A 20,698-nucleotide genomic window follows, 5' to 3' on the forward strand; every position below is an offset into this window, starting at 1 on the left:
CCATTTTACAGATATAAAATAAATATACCGTATGTTTTACAAAGTGAACCAAATCTTTTGAGAAGCTGTGGTTGAATATGATTCATGAGAAAGAGGGCAAGACCTCGAGAAATGAGTTGGGGATTGAATCACTGCATTCATGGCTGAGGTCGTGTAGAGTGAGAGTTCTGTAGAAACAATATTCAACAACATTTGAGTTATCACATTTCAAATCACTACAGCTACAACTACTGCTAATTTAATTTGCAGTGATATTACGTGTCTAATGGTAGAATTTTAGGAGTTACAATGGTGACACAAAATCCCACATTAACAAATGTTTAAAGATTTTCTGAAAAGTCAAGAAAAAACACAATGGATTTAAACCAGAAGTCTCCAACCTTTTCTCTTTATTTAGTTTAGTTAATTTATTTAATGAGACAAGGACAGTGCACAATGTACATTAACCTTAACACGAAAGATGCATTGTACCGGGTTGTTGGCTTGATTCATTAGTTGGTTTCACTTTGTAGAAACCGTCTGACCTCACAGTGTTAGAATTCATTCGCTCGATGGTACTTTTTTATTTAACCAATCGCTGCTATTTGGTCATGATGTATGTAACGTGCCACTAACGGGACTTACTGGTGTATTAAGCTTTTCCCAAATCCCCTAGGAAGAAGGGCAATAACGTCTTTCCCCTTGATTAAAATTCATCAAACATTCTCTTTGTTCCGGCTTTAAATCCTTGATCTTGGAATCATTGCCAACACAGAATGTATGGCTCTTCGCTGATCGGCTGGTGCCCGAACTCGCACTTCCGAGGTTTTTGTGAACCGTCTAGTGTATTCCGATTCCTGACCTAGTCGCTGGAGAGAAATGAAATTGAGTGGAGGCACTAGGTGGCGCCAGCCTGACTACCAGGCTGTAGCACCAGTGCTAATTTCCACCTGTCGTCCCTGGGCAGATTAATTGATTGATTGTATTTAATTGACCTTAGCTATCAACTATCAGCTGTTCTTCCTGGAGACCTATGTCGCATGTTTTGGCTTTACAAAACAAAAATGCCAGAAAGCTACTCATTTTAACGGCTGTAAGAAATTGAGACGATGATAAGAAAGAGAGCGAGCCTTTGGGTACAGTTAGATGCCTATAAAACATAAACCATGGTCCATTTATTAGTTGGTATTAAAGGCTTCGGAATGATACAATGGTAATAGGCATGTAATTAACTAATGCTTTGTTATTCAGCACAATGGTGTAATTCTGAAATCCCTTGGCGAGCTACTCAGACGGGGGTGGAGAGCTACTGGTAGCTCCCGAGCTACAGGTTGGAGACCCCTGATTTAAACACAATTAAACGCAATTTCAGGGACATGGATTTTCAACAGAAATGGTGAGTGTGAGTGATTGAAAAACTGTTAATTTGCTAATGTGAGTGTAATTTCATGTGTGAGAGACTTGTTTAAGAGCACAAATCAGCTCACCTGATGTAGTTCCAGCCAAGTCAGCTCTTTACGGTCAGATTCTGTTAAAGAATATAGCACAAATTAAAGTCTAGTAAAGCCTCGGATAGAGCAGAGCGTCTAAGGAAGGTTATTTTCACAAACAAACATGTAACAAAGAATAATTTTATGGAAATAATATCTTTTCATCATCAAACATAAGCACCGTTCTGAATGAAGTGCTGTTTAATTTTTTCAGTTCAGAGTTATTTCCTGATGACAGACAGCTCAATCACATTTTGGTCAGGTCTGGGTACACGGCATTATTCATTTGAAAGTTTATTAAGTAAGGATCAAATGGAAGCAGGCAGGAAATAACTATTTAATTGGATTATTCATTAAGATATTTTTCTGCTCTGTTTACAGATTTTCAAATTGCAAATGACTTCTTCAATTTATTTTGGAAATGTGTTCAAAATTGAGACATTACATTTAAATGAATATGTTAATCTTGCACTTTTCATGATTCCTGACTTCATGTTTTATTTACTAGCAGCAGCTAATTATCTGTGCATGTTATTAGGAGAAATTTTGAGTACAGTTTTTAAAGTTTTTGTCACGGTGCAGTTAAAGTGAAAACATAATGCATTGACAGCTTAGAAAACTTTTAATTGGCAAATATTTAAAAATTAAAGCATAAGGGATTATTTCCGAGACATGACTGCTGTGGCATGCTGTCATAATTACATTCACTTAAAATGTGCTCAGCCTACTTTACACGTCTTATATAAACTCACATGAATAATTCAAACACATGACAGAAGCCTGGTTTTAGTGGGTTAATGCATCTTTATGTTGCAGCTGTAACCACCAGAGTTCATTTCTCTGTTCAGACTATGTGAAGAAAGGCTTATGTTTCTGTTTATTCTGTTTATTCTGTAGGTGGGAGTGCTTAAATTTAGCATTTTGTAACATTTCCAGTGGAGGGTCCGCCATCTGTTTGTCTCCATGGTGACATCATTGCTTTGCCTGGGATTTTCCACCCTATGGCATTAAAATATTACAGTATATATACAGTATATCTTGTATTTATTCCATTAGAGGTGTTTTAATCGTCAAAACTACCACAAAAACATGCATTACTTCTGTCAGCGGGTCCACTTCTTTACAGATCTGATCCTATGACTTGGCCTGGTGATGTGGCCTGCTTGTCTTCATGGAGAAAATTAAATTTAATTCCATACTGTAGAATATTTCAGGAAAAAACATGGAGTCAACCCGTGGCAGACTCTCTACCAGAAAAGTGACACAGTGTACCTTTAAAGTGCATATGACATGTTAGACCACTCATTTATGAAAAATATAGTTAACATCTTTACATTTAAGATTTTACCATATTTTTTGGACTACAAGTCACTCCGGAGTACAAGTTGCACCAACCCAAAAATGCGTAATGAAGAAGAAAAAAAAACATATAAGTCGCACTGTTTGGAGGAAATTTATTTTATAAAATCAGAGACCAGGAACTAACATTTTGTCTTGAAAGGCAAGTTCTAGTAATAACAATAGCACAGAGAACAACAAGCTGAATGGGTTTCTGGTATGTTAACGTCACATATGAACAGTTATTTAGATAACTAGACTATAACATAAACAACATAACATAACAAGTTTACCAAACTCTCGATCTCACTCCAAATCACTAAATCCATTGAATTCATCATCTTCAGTGTCACTTCTGAGCAACTCCACGACCTCCAGAGGTAAACCATAGATGTAAACGGAGCACTGCTTCCTCTTCTGTGTCGCTGTCATCAGACTCAGCATCAGTTCCAGTTAGAATTATTCTGGCCCTTCTGAATCCCGACAGGATGGTTTCGGTTGTCATTGAAGTTCAGGCTTTGTCCATTCATCCAGTGACTTCCAGGAAAGATACATGGCGCACCCTCCCTGCTGCCGTGAAGCTGTCTTCTCCATCCCCGCTTTCCGCCAGTCCCTCACAAGTTTCTCTCTCACTCCAAACTCTCTTTCTGCTGCTTGATTACCGTTTTCAGCTGCATATTTCACTACTTGCAGCAAGATAGCAGCTTTTTCTCCAGGAGGCATGCGCAGTAGAGAGCGAAGTGACAGTGGTACAAGAGTAATAGTAGTACTAGATACCGGCACACAAGCCTAGAGCGCCCTCTTACGGCTGTCAGTCTGAATTTTTTTTTATATATAAGTCGCACTGGAGCATAAGTCGCAGGACCACCCAAACCATGAAAAAAAAGTGCGACATATAGTCTGAAAAATACCGTATGTATGTATTAAATTGCAAGTGTTTTAATTGTCAAAACTACCACAAAAACATGCATTTTTTTCTGTCAACAAACTTGGCCTGCTGATGTGTCCTGCTTGTCTCCATGGAGATAGTTAAATTAAATGCCATACTGTTGAACATTTCAGGAAATAACATGGAGTCAACCTGTGGCGGGCTCTCTACCAGAAAAGTCACACAGTGTACCTTTAAAGTGCATATGACAGAAACATAGTTAATATCATTACATTTAAGATTTTACTCACAATCTTGAGCAGTTTTTACTAGTTGTATTGTACAGTAATTTTTGTACAGGTTTTAATTTTACTTGCTTTTTGGACAGCAGATATGAGATACGCAGAGATATTATAGCTGCCTCAGTTGTGATTTGACAAATAAAAATAAATGACAGTACCGTTATTTTGTTAAATCAATGTGACCCTGCAACCCTTGTCAATAAATTGCCCCTGTATTTTTGATGTAAATGTTGATGACATAGGTAGAGGAATTCTGTTTTAGAACTTAGCTCTAGTTCCTGTATTTTACAACTAACACATTAAAGGCTGACACACACTACAGGGGAATTTGCCTGATTTAGGCTGCGATTTGTTTCACCCCCGAGCTCGAGGAGGTGTGACCCGACTTTCTATCCTCGTATGTGATTTTGAAGCTGCTGTGCTCCTTGTGTGTGTGTGTGTGCTCTTCATGTGTGTTGTCAGTGTGACTCTGAACTGCTCTGTCATATCATAACAGTAAAACATCACCAGCACTGCACCAGCCAATAAAACAGAGCATCAGGGGCAGAGAAGTGACAGACAGAGGCGTAAGCTCCAAACTCAGGAAATAGCCAAAATAATGAGAAGACTTTATTACTCACCTCTCGTAAAGTTTTACATTTAAACTGCAGCATCTTCATTCACATTATCCATAGAATTTGACCTCTGCAAATAATGACACCCAGTCCACAAAACAGAGCTATTTATCCAGCTTGAAGCGAGAGTAGTTCCTCAAGTGTCTCTGTTTACATCCATGCAGAGCACGGATTGAGGTGAAGCTGCAGATTTGTGATAGTGACTCTACTTCCTGTGGACTTTATCCCCAGTCTTCTGTGCATTAAAAATCTTGTATCTGAAGTATTGCACCACATTTAACAAAGACTAGTCACACAGTTTTGACTTGCTTCTAAACTAGAAGTGCTCTGATCTTTTGAACATTTAAGAGTGAGTTGTTTTACTCTAGACAGGAAATAGCTGACGTGAGGTGCGCTCACAGCCATATCCCGCAGCGATCTTTGAGATCGGAGATTTAATATTTAATCAGAAGACTCGCCTTGTGTCTGTGGTGTGCACTTTTTGTTGCATGTTTAAAAATCATTTAAATCCTGTAGTGTGTGGCGGCCTTTAGAAGTGTGATTCATTGCTGAAGAAAATATTGACAATAAACAATAATACTGAAACAAATTCATGCCACTGACTCACTAAAGCAGAATAACATATTCAAAATGGACAATATTGTTAAAAACATGACCTCCAATAATCCAATAAAGTAAATACTGTGACAGGCCTAAACCCTGGTGTTCACTGCACAATTTTTTTCATCTTGTTTGGTTGTTGGATGTCGCACTGCACGATACAATAAATTTAAATTGTATGACTTCACACAGACATGTGATGGTGTTCGCGATCAGTTGTGAGTACGACCACTGTTTATCTGAGCGAATATCAGGCTCCAGCTCTGTGTGGTAATGTCTCCATAACTGTAAACTAAGGAATTTTGTAAGTCTAAAGGAATGATATAGGAATGATCACGCTCCTTCTCCCTGTTTCTGAATGAATACGACACTCCTCTGACCGCTGCTGCCAAGAGAGTAGCTCCAAACCTGCGAGACATCTCCTCGACTCTGTCATAACCCAGAGCTGTCAATCAAAGCACCGGCCTGAACCAGCGCCACTGTCCTCATCTCTCACCCCCGCCCCATACAGAGAGGGAGTAAAAGAGAGTCAACGAAATAGAAATGCGGAAAAATACTGCTGGCCACGAAGATTGATACCAGACACAGCGAGAGGCGGGCTACTCCAAACTATCAGACAGGCTTGATATCAGTCGCAGTTTGTCTTTGGCCGTACGATGGTTGAGCTTAGTCCCAGTCTCGCTCTGAAAACTACAACTCATGATTTTTAGCTGTGACTCAAGAACAAAATCGTGCAGTGGACACCAATCGCTTAAAGGTCGTATAGAATATTTTCCAAGGAAAGAGAATTACAGTGACTGTTTGTCTTTTTACAAATGTTCCTTCTTCTGTTAGCGACATCAAAAATGGACTTTCTTTTGCGGCGAACTGGTCGTGAATTCTTGTCTGCCATTACGACAAACTTTGTGCAAACTGAGAGGAAGCTGCAGTTCGAAAAAGATGCCAAGAACCGCAGTGTTGGTTGAGTAAATGGCATCAGTGCGTGAGAGGTGAACGTAAACCACGCAATCCCAACGCGCCGGCGAGTCAGTGACACTAGAAACGTAGGCAGTTTGATTGACAACCCAACAGCCAATAGATAAAGAGGTAGCCTTGTTATCTATTGGCTGATGTTTATTTGCCCCCACCATGTCCACAGGTGATGGATTTTCATTCTTTTTTTTTTTCGTCATCGTAATTACAGGCTGCTGGATCTCTATAATTCTATTTTGAATTTTTATTGACAATTTGAAAAAAACAAAAAAAAAAATCCTCCATACAACCTTTAATTTAAAAGTGTTGTATCTTCAACCCTCATCAAACATATGAGCTTAAATGTGTAACTTTAGGTGATACAACTTAATAAGACACAAGTTAGGACTATTTGTATTCACCCAATACCTAGGCCTTGGTGGTTTGATTGCCCTTTTGACCCATTGGATTCTGTTGTGTCCCTGGGCAAGACACTTCATCCACTGTTCTACTTCCCACATAGATTAATTCTCTTAATCTTCTCTCTTGCGTGTAATTGCTTTGGCCTGTAATGACCTAAATGACTCTACATTAGCCTTTGTCTCCTGTGTTACTTTGAACCTCAGCTGTATCAGATCTGTATCATGTCACGCTTTGTAAACATCACAGGGGGTTATCTCTAATTGCAATCAATAAATCATTCAGCAGGCCTTTCTCCACACTTTGCCAGACATGAATTATCAACAAGGCCGGACTCCACTGCATTTGGGACACGTATCATGATCACACTGCATCGCCATGGATAATTTAGAGCAATATATCTAACGTTTAGCTCTGCGTTTTGTATAATTAAACTTCGGGACAGTGAGCGGTGTACATTCAAAGGACAGTGTAAGATACTGTCAGCAGTTCTGTGCTCTGGTAATACTCTGGAGTCTTGTCGTTCTTGTTGCAGTAATGGCTGGTTTAGTTCATTTTGTCATGTCCTGGCATGATCCCAGTTTAGTCCTGATGTAGGATGGGGTTGGTCTTGTTCTATTCCTGGTCTAATTCAGGTTTATTACCAGGTTTTATTTCTAGTTAAGTCCTGATTTCTGAGAGAGTGTCCCCCACTTGTTCGTTTACATCTTACGAGTTATTGCATTGTCTGGAATGCGCTGTAATCAAGGGCGCAGGTTTTCTTTTAGCTTTAGTGGGGGAATTATCAGCAAACGCTCTCCCATGAAACCAACTGATACGTTACTTGATTAACAAATTAATTATATAATATCGTTTACTTTTCGTTTGATGCACACTGCAAAAACCATACAGCACATGTTTATAAGAAAGGGTAAAATGGGATAAGAAGTTGTGTATATGTTTGGTGAATTCTTTCCAAAAACACACAAAGTCTGGGCAGGTCCAAAATAAGTGAGAGGTGGTTAGTTCAGCGACGTAGAAGTTTGTAGCAGGTTTCCCTTTGCTTGTTGGTGATGAGATATTTGTGAGGTCATGTCCGAACATTTTTCCATGGAATATTGTCAGTAGAGTCGGGCTGCTCACAGTGCACGAGTAGGGCTCCGTTGGGGAGGTGCACTTGGGGCCATAGTCGCTCTTTTTCCGCGGCGACTCATTATAAGACAAGTTTAATTGAAGATGAAGCCAAGTAAGTTTGTTTTGAAAAGTTTTTCAAAGTTTGGTGCGCAGCATCTTCACTCACGTCTGCTCAAGCCGACATCTTCAGGTGCGGCCCTGTCCTGCCGCTTCGACAGTTTAGGCTCCTGGCTCCACTAATGACATCACTCTGTTGCAGCCAATGAAATAGGGGTAACTCTGTTGTCATATCACTTAATACATCTCAAAACATCTAATAAACAAAATGTGAACTAAAACATGTTAAATTAATACTATTGAGTTTGGAAAATTATCAGAATAAATGTATATTTTTGTTTATTAAAATAAAATGGCAAATATTGGTAGGGACTATTTTGTCTTAATACTGGTTGTGACATGTCTCCACCGTCCCTATGCAAACCTACACTCTTGTCTATAATACAGGTTTTAATTTATCAATCTCCAAACACCAGGTCTGATCTGTGGAGAGGCGAGCCCACAGACACACGCGTCTTTGAGACATATGTCTGTGAAAAGCACTATTTTTTTTGCAATAAAACACATGTAACTGAGTAAATGTAACACTGAAAATGCCATAGAACATTCAACACAAAGCATTAACATCTCCATGGAGACAAACAGTTGGCAAACCCTCCACCAGAAAAGCTACATAGTAAATCTTAGTTCTTAAAGTGTGCTTTAGTACACTCTAACTCCCTTTACATTTGAATACAGTTTTTGCCTAGAGTTCACATTAATAATTGTAAGTTATTTTTTCTTCATTCTCATTTTTTTCTCCTCCTCCTCATTTCCTCATGTATTATATTTTAAAAAGCACACGTTTGTAATAACCCAAGACTTTTGTGTTATTTCCAGAGCCTTACCCCAGAGGTGCGGGCGATGACGCGTGTGCTGGTGGGGCTGGAGATGTTTCAGTGCAATAGGAGCCCTGGGCAGATGGACTTCTCCCTCCCTGCTCTCTCCACAGTATGTGCTCTGTTGTTTTATTATGCTGTGTGGGTATTGGTTTGTTGTCCTGCTGAGGCTGTGCTCCAGATGGTGAAGCAGATGCAGCTCTGGCCAAAGGGACAGTGAAAGCATGTCTGAATCAAACTCACAACGTGTTTTAATACCATCATAAGGCATCAGCTGCTGCTATATTACAATAGTTACTCTTTATTTGGAGCTGGAGTTGAACAGTATGTTATTGTGCTCTATTTTTGAATGGTGTTGCACTGATTTCTCTGCCACAAAAGCCAATTTACAAACAACACCCATGGGTCATTTCAGGGTTAGTGTTGCCACAAAACTTCTAACACTCAATTTTTGTACTAGGGAAATGTTTTGATACTAATTTTGAATGTAATTTGATAATGAACAACACTCTTTTAGATGGTAGAATGTCATTTACAACACAAAATATACCATATTTTTCGGACTATAAGTCACTCCATAGTATAAGATGCATTAGCCAAAAAAAAATGAACAAGAAAAAAACATGTAAGTCGCACCGGACTATAAGTTGCACTTTTTGGGGGAAATTTATTTTATAAAATCAGAGACCAGGATCCAACAATTCATCTTGAAAGGCAAGTTCTAGTAATAACAATAGAATAGAGTTAATGATAATATGAACAGTTCTTCAGATAACTATAACATAAACAACAGAACAGAACAAGTTTACCAAACTCTCCATCTCACTCCAAATCACTAAATCCATTCAACCTTCATCCTCGGTGTCACTTCTGAGCAATTCTGCGACTTCCGGAGGTAAACGGAGTGCAGCTTCCTCTTCTGTGTAGCTGTCGTCAGACTCAGCATCAGTTCCAGTTAGAATTATTCCGGCCTTTCTGAATCCTGACAGGATGGTTTCAGTGTCACTGAAGTCCAGATTTTGTCCATCCATCAAATCACTTCCAGGAAAGTTGCATGGTGCACCCTCCCAGTTACCGTGAACTTGTGTTTTCTATCCCCACTTTCCAATAGTCACAAGTTTCTCGCTCACTCTGAACTTTCTTTCTACCGCTCAATTACCATTTTCGGCTGAATATTTCACTACTTGCAGCAGGACAGCGTCTTTTTCTAGAGGAGACATGCGCAGTAGAGGGTGAAGTGATAGGTACAGGAGTAATAGTAGCAGATACTGTCACACAAGCCTAGAGCGCCCTCTCTCAGCTGTCAGTGTGAAAATTTTAATAGATAAATCGCAGGACCATGAAAAAAGTGTGACTTAATAGTCCAAAAAATATGGTAGTAGTTTCTAGGGGTACTGCGCAAAATTGATTTTAAAAGAAGTTCTCTACCATGTTACAACATTGTTTCCTCATCAAAAACATGTCTGAAAAGGTTTTTGATGTTATCCATGTATGTTTGAGTATTTTTGCGATCTCTCCTGGGCCCTGTTCAAACCCTCTTTACCGTTAGCTGTAAGATTTTGTCCAATGCTCAAGCGTACGTCATCCAAGCTCCCACATGACAATTCTCCATCGATATACGAGCATGATGCAAAACTACACAGAAACTTCACAAACCTGATGCGATGTGCAATAGTTTTATTTGCGGGATGCATGCTGATTGTGTTTTGAGAGCTCTCTGAAAAGGGAGAGACTCGGATAATTCTAAAACTATTTACAAATGGTCCAGCACTGTTCTGTTTATGTGTTTTGTTCAAATGATCTAATTTCAATAGTTCATTTAATAGACTCTGAAGGTTGTGTGTGTAGTGCTGAATGTCCCTAAAGTCTGCGCTACATCAGTATTTTTAAATCTGAACACAGGTGAAGTGATTTCCTTAGCATGGGGTGACAGCTTATCAGAGAGTACTCCAAGATAGAAGAAATAAGCCTTGTCTTCTGAAGTTGTGGCAATACAAGCTCTGATATTTTCGCTGTGTGTTCATAATCTATCGCACACTTTTACTAAACTGAGGAAAATGAAACACAGACATGACACTCGCTCTCACAGGGGTCCTAGAAACTGAGCATGCTGGGGGCGTGTGTGGAAAGCCCTTAATTTACCAATGGCACTAGGTCTCTTTAGACTTTATTTTAGCATTTTAGAGACACTTGCAAATGACTATGCAAATGAAGGATTAAGATGGAAATACAGAAACATGCTGCATAAAACTGGATTGATTTTTCATTACAGAGGCACTGCTCCTTTTACTCCCATTTCAATGTTTTACTAAATAATCATGTCCAAAACAAGTTCCTGAAAATATCAAATGTGAGGTCTTTTTTAAGCAATAAATAAGACTGCATAAAAAATACACCATTATTAATTAAAGTTGTATCTTAAGGGCAATTTTTAATTAAATGAGAAACTAAACAATTTTGTGTAAAACAACAAATATTCCACTACGAGAGAGCAGCACTACAACATATTCAAATATTCTTAAGTTTTCCCAATTTCATGTAGGGCAGTAAAAGTATTGAAAACCAGGTAAAAATCTATTCTAAGACTAGTATCGAAACTAGATACTCATTTGAGCATGTATCGATACTAAAAAAGTCATATTCAGAAATTTACCTTAATAATTAATTAATAACTAACCTAATGAACTTGAATAACTCAAGAATGGTGTTAAGAACAAGTATAAGAGCACATAGACTAGTACCGTATGTCTCGGACTGTAAGTCACTCCGAGTATAAGTCGCTCCAGGCAAAATACATATAAAAGTCACACCGCACTATAAGTCGCACTTTTGGGGGAAATGTATTTTATAAAATCAGAGACCAGGAACCAATATTTCATCTTGAAAGGCAAGTTATAGTAATAACAACAGAACAGAGAACAACAAGTTGTTAACATAACATATGAACAATTATTCAGATAACTATGGCATAAACAACATAACATAACATTTACCAAACTCTCAATCTCACTGCAAATCTCTTCATCCTCAGTGTCACTCCTGAGCAACTCCGTGGCCTCTGGAGGTAAACAGAGGGCCTCTTCCTCTTCTGAGTAGCTATCGTTAGACTCAGCATCAGTTCCAGTTAGAATTATTCTGGCCTTTCTGAATCTCGACAGGATGGTTTTGGATGGTCGCTGAAGTCCAGGCTTTGTTGTTCCATTCAATAACTTCCAGGAAAGTTGCATGGCCCACCCTCCTGTTTACCGTGAAGCTGTCTTCTTTATCCCCTTTCTTTTTCCCCCTCATCCAACTTTCTTTCTGCTACTCGATTAATCTATTATTATTTAACTACTTGCAGCAGGACAACAGCTCTTTCTGCAGGAGACATGTGCAGTACAGCGCTATGTGACAATGGTACAGGAGTAATAGGAGCAGCAGATAATGACACCCAAGCCTAGAGCGCCCTCTAGCGGCTGTCAGTCTGAGAATTTTAATATATAAGTCAAACCGGAGTATAAGTCGCAGAATCACCCAAACTATGAAAAAAGTGGTATTTATAGTCCATAAAATACAGTATATGCCCATGGACCACTATGGAGCCTACCTGGCCGCATGGTAATTTACGAAAGTACTGATTTAATGTTGAAATTGTCATTGTGGTTTTGGAATCGGTTTTGAAAATCAAGTCTATTCCTTAGTATTGAAATCAAGATTGAATTTTTTGTATCATGACAACACTGATTGATATTATATCTTGCTTCCTTCACAAAAAAGAAAATAGTCAAAGCTACCTGCATTTTAAAAGATTTAGTCAGTGTACACTGTTTCATATTTTGTTTTCTTTTCCCACCCTCTAAAAAGCACAGATATTTTTCTTAAGTCGCACAGCTCCCACAATTGACAGCAAAACAGTCATACCACAGTTTTCTGGCAACACACAGCTCTATGTAACCATATATCTCCTCTAATCCTAAACAACAACAAAACACTGCATTCAACGTAGCAAGAAGTGGATGCTGCCAGGCACATCTCAAAAAAGACAAAACTTGAGTGCTTGTTTTCTGGCCAAGAATGAAGGATTAGAAGTTATATTTCTTTCATCATCCGTGTTATGAAACGGCAACGAGATGGTGGATTGTGTACATAAACAGAAACACGGGCATGTTTTTGAAGCCTCATTAACGCTGACATAAAGGCAGCCCGCTATAGCATGAAGAAGAATATGGACCATTATGGAGCAGATCTTGCAGAGGGAGCAGGAGGAATCTATATATATTTTCTACTCTCAACTGCACTGCTGGTTTGTGATGCTTTTCTGAGCAAAGTTTCATAGTATTTAGCATGTTATTTGATTTCAGTCATCAAATGGGTTAATAATTAGGTTTTGGTGGTTTGATTACCCTATTAACACATGGCATTCTGTTGTTTACTTGGGCAAGACACTTCATTTCATCCACTTCATTCTCTGTTCGAGTTCCTACATTGGTTTAACATTTCTATAAAGACACTGCTCCTTTTACTTCCATTTCAATGTGTTTTACTAACTAATAATGTCCGAAACAAGATCCTGAAAACATCAAACATGAGTTCTCTCTCATAAGCAATAAACAAGACCGCAGAAGACATACACCATTATTTATTAAGGTTGTGTCGTAAGGGCAACTTTTAATTAAATTTGAAGTTTGTCTATTCGATTTCCATAAGGGTCATTAAACAGTTCTTTCTAAAATTTTGATACTAAATTTGATAATTGCATCAAAATGTCTTAGATCAGGGGTGTCAAACTCAAATTCACAGAGGGCCAAAATTAAAAACTGGGACTAAGTCGTGGGTCAAACTAAATATTTACTGAAAAATTTCTACAACATCTGCATGTTTTCTCTTCTTTTGAGATATGTAATGTTAAACCTTTCTTGTTAAAATAAATGTTTAATAAAAGTTTTCCTTAAACACTGAATCCAGAACAAGCAGAATATAAAATAATAACAAAATTTTAAATAAATAATGTCTCTATAGCCTATCTGTAGCCGGCGGGACAGCTCTAATACATATTTGATATGATCTCGCGGGCCAAATATAATTATATCGTGGGCCAAATGTCTGTCTTAGATCTTAAATCAGTTAAGGCCTTGTGTAGCATTTAGAATATGAATATGAAGTTTGCACTGTGCCAACACTTGTGTTTTTCTGATCTGCTCTTGATTGTGACAATGTTAGTTGTTTCCAATTTTAGTCCCAGAGTTCACTTGTAATAATATTGTAACTATGGAGGAAAATCAGTATGATGAGATGATTAGCAGATGCATAAAATTCAAAAAGTAATATATAGATAAGTTATAATTATTTGTAGTTCTGGGTTCAAAAATAAATCTGCAAATGGGATTATTGCACTGGAAAACTTTTATAGGGGGTGCCTCTCCACAGATCTGGCTTGTAACTTCGTCAGGTAGAGTCACCTGCTTGTTATTTTAGAGGTTTTCTTGTTTGTCCAGAGTTGACCTGGTCTCTCTCTCCTGGTCCTCTGGACACTGCTGTGTTGCCTCGGCTACAGGTCAGAAAGGAGAGACACTTTTGTCCTGAGGGATATTACTCTCCTCAAACTGCCCTGACCTGTTGAACTGTACTTTTGTTTTAGCTTTTCTATTATTATTATTATTATTATTATTGTATTTTACTGCTCCTCTGGGACAAATTAAGTGACACTGATTGATTGACTGATTAATTGCTGACAACATACACCCCTATTTTAAACCTGACAGGATTTCAAAATACATTTCGCCTTGTTGCCGCCAATGTTTGCTGTTTTACATTATTTGTTTTTATTGCACTTCTGTTTTTAGTGACATTTGGGTCTGATTTGTGTCTCTCCTCATCTCCCCTGCTCGTCCTCTATTCTCTCTAATGTCTTACCTAATTCACTCCTCTTTCTTTGTTGCTTCTCTGGATCCCATTTTTGCATGTTTTCACCCTGATTGCCTCATCTCTCCCTTCGCCTTTCATTCCACACATGCCCTCCCTCCTCCCTCCTCCCCCCCTCCCTCACCTGCCCACCTAATTCTCTACCACTTTTTATCTCTTCTTTTTCCTATTCTGTTTCTCTCCTCCTCCCTTATTCTGTTCCTCTCTCTCCTCCTGTCACTGGCTTTCTCTTTTTTCTCTATTTCATTCATTTTTTATACTTTCCCCCTCTCCTCTGCTACCTCATTCTCTCTCCTGCCACCTCTGTCTATCCCTCTCTCTCTCTTTATCTATCCTCTCTCCTTCCTCTCTCTTTCTTTACTTATCCCTCTCTTTTTCTCATGCTTTCTTATCTCCCGCTTAACCCTCTCTCTTTCTCTCCTTTCTGTATCGCTCTCTTCCTTCACTCCTCTATTCATCTTTCTCTACCCAATCTCTCACTCTCTATGCATGTACCACCATTTCTCCTCTCTCTCTGTTTATCTCTCTCTCTCTCTCTCTCGCTTTCTCTCTCTTCCCTCGCTCTCTGTTACTCTCTTTCCTCTCTCCCTCTCTTCCTATCCTCTCTCTCTCTCCTCCTCCTCTATCTCCCATTCACCCTTGCCCCCTCCCTCTCCTTGTCTTCCTGCCCCCCTCTCTCTTCCCTCTCTTCCAATCTTCTCTCTTCTCTTTCTCTCTCTCACCCTCTCTCTATTCTCCCTCCCTTTCTCCCTCTCTTTCTATCCTCTCTCTCCACCACCTCTTCCTCCCTGTCTCTTCATCGGTCTCTCTTCTCTTCTCCTCTCCCTCCCATCTCCCTCTCTCTTCTCACTCCCTACTCTTCCAATCCTCTCTCTTCTTTTCCTCTCTCTCTTTCTTTCTCTCTCTCTCTCTCTTTCTCACCCTCTCTCTTCTCCCTCCCTCTCTCCCTCCCTTCCTATCCTCTCTCCACCTCCTCTTCCTCCCTCTGTCTCTTTATCTGTCTCTCTTCTCTCCCCCTCTCGTTCCCTTCCTCCCTCCCATCTCCCTCTCTCTTCCCTCTCCTCGCTCTCTCCAATCCTCTTTTCTCTCTCCCTCTCTTCCAATCCTCTTTCTCTTTCTCACCCTCTCTCTTCTCCCTTCCTCTTTCCTTCTCTTCCTATTCTCTCTCTCCGCCTCACCCTCCTCCCTCTGTCTCTTCGTCTGTCTCTCTTCTCTCCCCTTCTCTTTCCCTCCATCCTAACTTCCTCTCTTCTCTCTGCCTCTCTTGCAAGTTTCTCTCTCTCTCTTCCCTTCCTTTCTCTCTATTTTTCTCTTTCTCACCCTCTCTCTTCTCCCATCCTCTTTTCTTCTCTTCCTATCCTCTCTCTCCACCTCCTTTTCCTCCCTCTGTCTCTTCATCTGTCTATGTTCTCTCTCCCTCCCATTCCCCTGTCTCTCCCATCTCCCTCTCTTCTCTCTCCCTCACTTCCTTCCTATCCTCTCTCTCTTTCTCTTCCTATCCTCTCTCTCCACCTTCTCTTCCTCTCTCTGTCTCTTCATCTGTCTCTCTTCTCCCCCTCTCTCTCCGTCCTCCCCCCCTCTCTCTTCTCTCTTCCTCTCTCTCCCTCCGTCTCTGTGCAGTTGGTGGCCGTGGCGTGTGAGTGCAGTTGGCCTGACGCGGTGGTGGAGCTGCAGGTGTGGTCCCAGCTGTCGTCCTTCTGTCACGAGGCTGAAGACCACGGTCTGGTCCTGAGCTGCTCCCACCGAGCCCTCAGTCTGAAGCAAACGGCCGCCAAGAAGCTCAGCAGCAACCAATACGCCCTGTACGTCTGCAACAATCACTCAGATAAACACATACATACAGGGGATACTTGACATTTAGTAGTTTTCATTATGTACAATTTGATGACGCTGTACTCCAGGTGAGGGGTAAGGGCCAGTTTTACCTTCTGATTACTATAAGGGTGTAACGGTACATGTATTCGTGCCGAACTGTTTCGGTACAGGACATTCAGTTCGATGCGCGGCTGTGCACGAGTGGATTTGAGCAATTTGTGTGTGTTTACATTCCGCCACTACACGTGCAGCTACACAGAAGGCTCAACTGTTTAATATTCATGTGGGAACTCGTACGTGATTGGCGTGGCAGTGTTTCCCGCAGCGCTTTATAGTTAGGGCGGCCGTCATCACAAAAATTGCCCCCCGCTTGACTACGTCCCTCCGAACCACATGAATCCTCGCAAAACTACATTGTCGCGCCCCGTCTTTGTTGGTTTAATAAAGACACAAATAAACAACAAGTATGGTTTTGTATTTTGTTCCCATACTGTACTGAAAATGAACCAAACCGTGACTTCAAAACCGAGGTACGTAGCGAACCGTGATTTTTGTGTATCGTTACACCCCTACTGACTACTGACTACTTACATTGTACTTTGCCTTGAAATATCTAAAATCTAAATGCTCAAATGTTGAATCTGATCATTTCTGTCAGTATTAGTAGTATTTGTACTTTATCGCAACAAAATTTGGGGTTTAACAACACTCATTTTAGCCACCCTTATCTGTATTACATATTTCTGTCTTCCCTCCTCTCCACTGTTTCCTCGCTCTCACTTCCTCCTCCTTCTCTCTCCTCCTCTCTAATTGTCTTTTTTCCTTTTTTTCTCTCTCTCTCTTTTTTCCATTCTCACTAGGGGTGTACAAAAATATTGAAATATCGACGTATCGTATCATTTAATATGATGATACAGTAGCGATATCATGGGCTGCTGTATCAATATATCACCAAGATCATTTTTTGGTGTATTTTACTAAATTATTTCGTTACAGCGCTACAGTTTTGTTGTTTGTTTAGAGGAAGGAAATTCAGTAAGTGGTTTAACAAAGACTTTTAGTATCACAGCCATGATTTAGCCTTTATTTTTTATTGAATCGTATCGAATTGATTTGAAATATATCGTACTGAATCAAAAGCTCATTGTATCGAGGTATGTATCGTATCGGCAACTTCTTAAAGATACTCGGCTCTACTGATTCCGTTGTACTTTGCCATGAAATATTTAAAGGCTAAATGCTCAAATGTTTGAACCTGATCATTTCTGTAAATATTAGTAGTATTAGTGTTTTATCACAAGAAAATTTGGGGTTTAACAAAATTGATTTTCGCTGCTCTCATCTGTAATACATATTATTTGCCTGTAAAATTTTGTGATGTCATTTGAAACCCAGTGGGTGTTCTACTGTCGTCCCTCCTCTCCACTGCCCCCTCGCTCTCCCTTCTTCCTCCCTCTCTCTCTCATCCCCTCTAATTGTTTTTTTTTCCTTTTTTGTCCTTCCTACCTCTTCCACTATCCTCTCTCTTTTCATTTCCTGCCTCTTTCTTTCCTATTCAGGCTTTCTTCCTTTAGCCCTCTCTTTTCACCCACGCTCTCTTCCTCTCTCCCTCCTCTCCCTTCCGTCTCACTTCATGCATCCTTCTCTCCACTTCCCTCTCTCCTCCATCTGTAATGTAAACATACAGTATATAGGGGGTACTTATCGTGTTTGTTTCATGTCCTGCGTACATTTTGAAGGTGAATATCACGTAATCATGATGCAGGGCTGTTTTACTTTACATTTAAGCAGAGCACAGGATTTAACCTACAAAATGTGTGATTAGCAAGTGACATCTGGTGTATGACATTGAGTATTGCAGCTGAATTTATGTAATCAGATTTTATTCCTGATTTTTATAGGCCCTTGAAATGAAGGTCTACAATAAAAACTAGTTTGATTTTTTTCTTGAACTTGAGCTCTTTGAAATGACTTTGTACTTCTATTCATAACTGAATACCTTTTTGATTAATCAGTTGATCTAATCTTAAAGTCAAATGTGCACGTTTCTCCATGGAGATATAATTACTCTGTCTGGAATATTCCACAGTAAAGTATTATACACATTTGTCTTCCATTTATACAGCTAGAGTTCATTTTATCGCTGAACAATACTTTGAAAAACATGCTTTCTTACTGTAAGCGGACTCACCTGTCCACAGCTCTGACCTGTAACTTGGCCTGGTGGTGTCAGCTGCCACTTTTAATGGTTTACTATAAAATATTCCAAGTTAAGCCATTATATCTCCATGGACACCAGCAGTTTGCCAATATTCCACCAGAAAAGTTGCATACCGCACCTTAAATAGTTAATTACGCTGTTTTCTTCTTCTTTAGGTACGGTGATTGTGCCGTGAGTGAGATGCTGAGCAGAGCGGCCTGTTTGAGAGGTCTGAGTTTGGCCCATGAATCGTACGGTGACGTCAGCAAATACAGAGAGGCCCTGGATCTGCTCCTGTCCAGTGTCAGGTACAGGCTACAGCACATCTAACGTGCATATGACAGGTTTTCATGTTTTTCTTGGTTACTATTGCTTGGTTTGGTTGGTAGAATAGTCCCTGTGTTAAATGTTTATCATAGTTTTACATCAGTTCGTGAAAAACAGTTAAGAAGAAAAGTACAAAAATAGAGGAAATAGCGCTGAGTTCTAAAACAACATGCAGAGACAATTTACACACAGCGTACTAATTTTTCCGACAGTTTCAACTTTCATTTAACAACATTTTATAATTTATTTGTATTAATTTAATCATAACTATTGTGCAGTTTTGGCCCTTATTAGCATTATGGTTGCTAAGTAACTGGAAGTATCTCTACATATTCTGTAATCTTAGTAAAAAATATAATGATTCTGGCTATGTTTTAGAGAAATAAGTGCTCATATGGACCTTAAACGAGACTGTAATGCATGTATTTTAAATCTAATAAACTCCCATTTAAATGATGCTTAGCAGTGACATCATGCAGTGTTCTACGTGTGTCTCTACTGGCAGAATGTTCAGCAGTTACCATGGTTAATCAATGCACACATTGGCAAACACAGACAAAAATGTTTTATGAAAGCTCAAAGCTCAAGGAAAGATAGAAGATGTATTTAAACAACACATTTTCAGGAAGCTGTGATCAATACAAGGGTTTATGATCCTGTTTGGGTGATTTTCAACAAAAAACTGTGAGAGCCTTTTTAAAGCGCTCACATCATCCCACCACCAACTAAATCAGCTCTCTCTGGTCTGATTGTGTTAAAATAACAGTGTAGTGCTTTCAGGTAGCTTCACACCCTCAGGGAATATTGAAGACATCAGCTGCAGAGTATCAATATTCCACCTCTGTGTTCTGTGCAGATTTGCAGATAAGGCCGGGAGCTGGAGTCTGTGTGTGGCCGCTGCCAGACATTACTGGAACACTTGTCCCCCTTTGGCTGGGACCCCCGAGGAGAGAGCACTGCTGCAGGACCCCCTCGAGACCATCCAGAAGGCTCTAGTGCACACATACAGCAAACACACAGTACGTAGCTTATATATTATTTAATGTTTGTAAATCCCATAGATACTTTTATATACATAGCATGTTTTGCTCCAGGTGGTAAGTACACGCTGTTTATCGTATGTTTTTGCTACCAACATTCGTGTGTGTTTGCCTTGAGCTATAAATATTACACATATTGCCTCTAATGCATGTTAATAGAATAAGCACAAACTATACTTTGTTTGATCAGTTTGTTTTTTAGCACGTTTCTTTATTCATTATCATCTTTATTCCAGACTCATTGTCCATTTTTAAAACAGGCAAGGACAGTGACAGTACAAAAACAATAAACATTTAAAAGCCATACCTGTGCCTCCACATATTGGACTGATATCTTATTGCACTGAATTAAATTATATTTGTGATCGACGTTATTATATCATTGTCCGATTTGTTCAGTCTGCAGATAAAACTGTACATTAAAATTCTTAGTGAAGTTTGCAAAATTCTCGTGCAGTAACAAACATTTCAGTCGCACTCGTCCATCGTGGCCTCCTCAAAAGCACCGTAATGCATCATTGTACGCCACCTGCAGTCTTTGCAAACTGCTTTTTTAATAATTAATCCAGAGGTGGGCTGTGTACAATGGTGTACAGTATGATTTAAACAATAACAACTTTACATCCTTTGCCTGACCATAGAGCGTCCTACACTGTCTGTACATATCATCATCATCTGTCATGTCTGCAGTAATGATCTGCCCAAGATATTTAATTTTTGTTGTAACAGTCAACACAACATTTGACAGGTAAACGTCAGGAAATTTCATGTGCTTATCTTCTTTAGTCCTACAGATCATGACCAT

At 39.5% G+C, this 20,698-nt stretch overlaps 1 protein-coding gene across 1 annotated transcript in view; it reads left to right on the forward strand.

Moving 5' to 3' along the window:
- Positions 1–20,698, forward strand: part of LOC110175779 (cilia- and flagella-associated protein 46) — a 136,163-nt gene that overhangs the window by 43,224 nt on the left and 72,241 nt on the right. Inside the window, 4 exon segments of the mRNA XM_055162939.1 lie at positions 8,612–8,722; positions 16,132–16,313; positions 18,703–18,834; positions 19,710–19,872. Coding sequence (XP_055018914.1) covers positions 8,612–8,722; positions 16,132–16,313; positions 18,703–18,834; positions 19,710–19,872 — 588 coding nt within the window.

Source organism: Boleophthalmus pectinirostris, unplaced genomic scaffold, assembly GCF_026225935.1.
Source record: "Boleophthalmus pectinirostris isolate CB_2022bp ecotype Guang Dong unplaced genomic scaffold, ASM2622593v1 HiC_scaffold_5, whole genome shotgun sequence".
Classification (NCBI taxonomy): domain Eukaryota; kingdom Metazoa; phylum Chordata; class Actinopteri; order Gobiiformes; family Gobiidae; genus Boleophthalmus; species Boleophthalmus pectinirostris.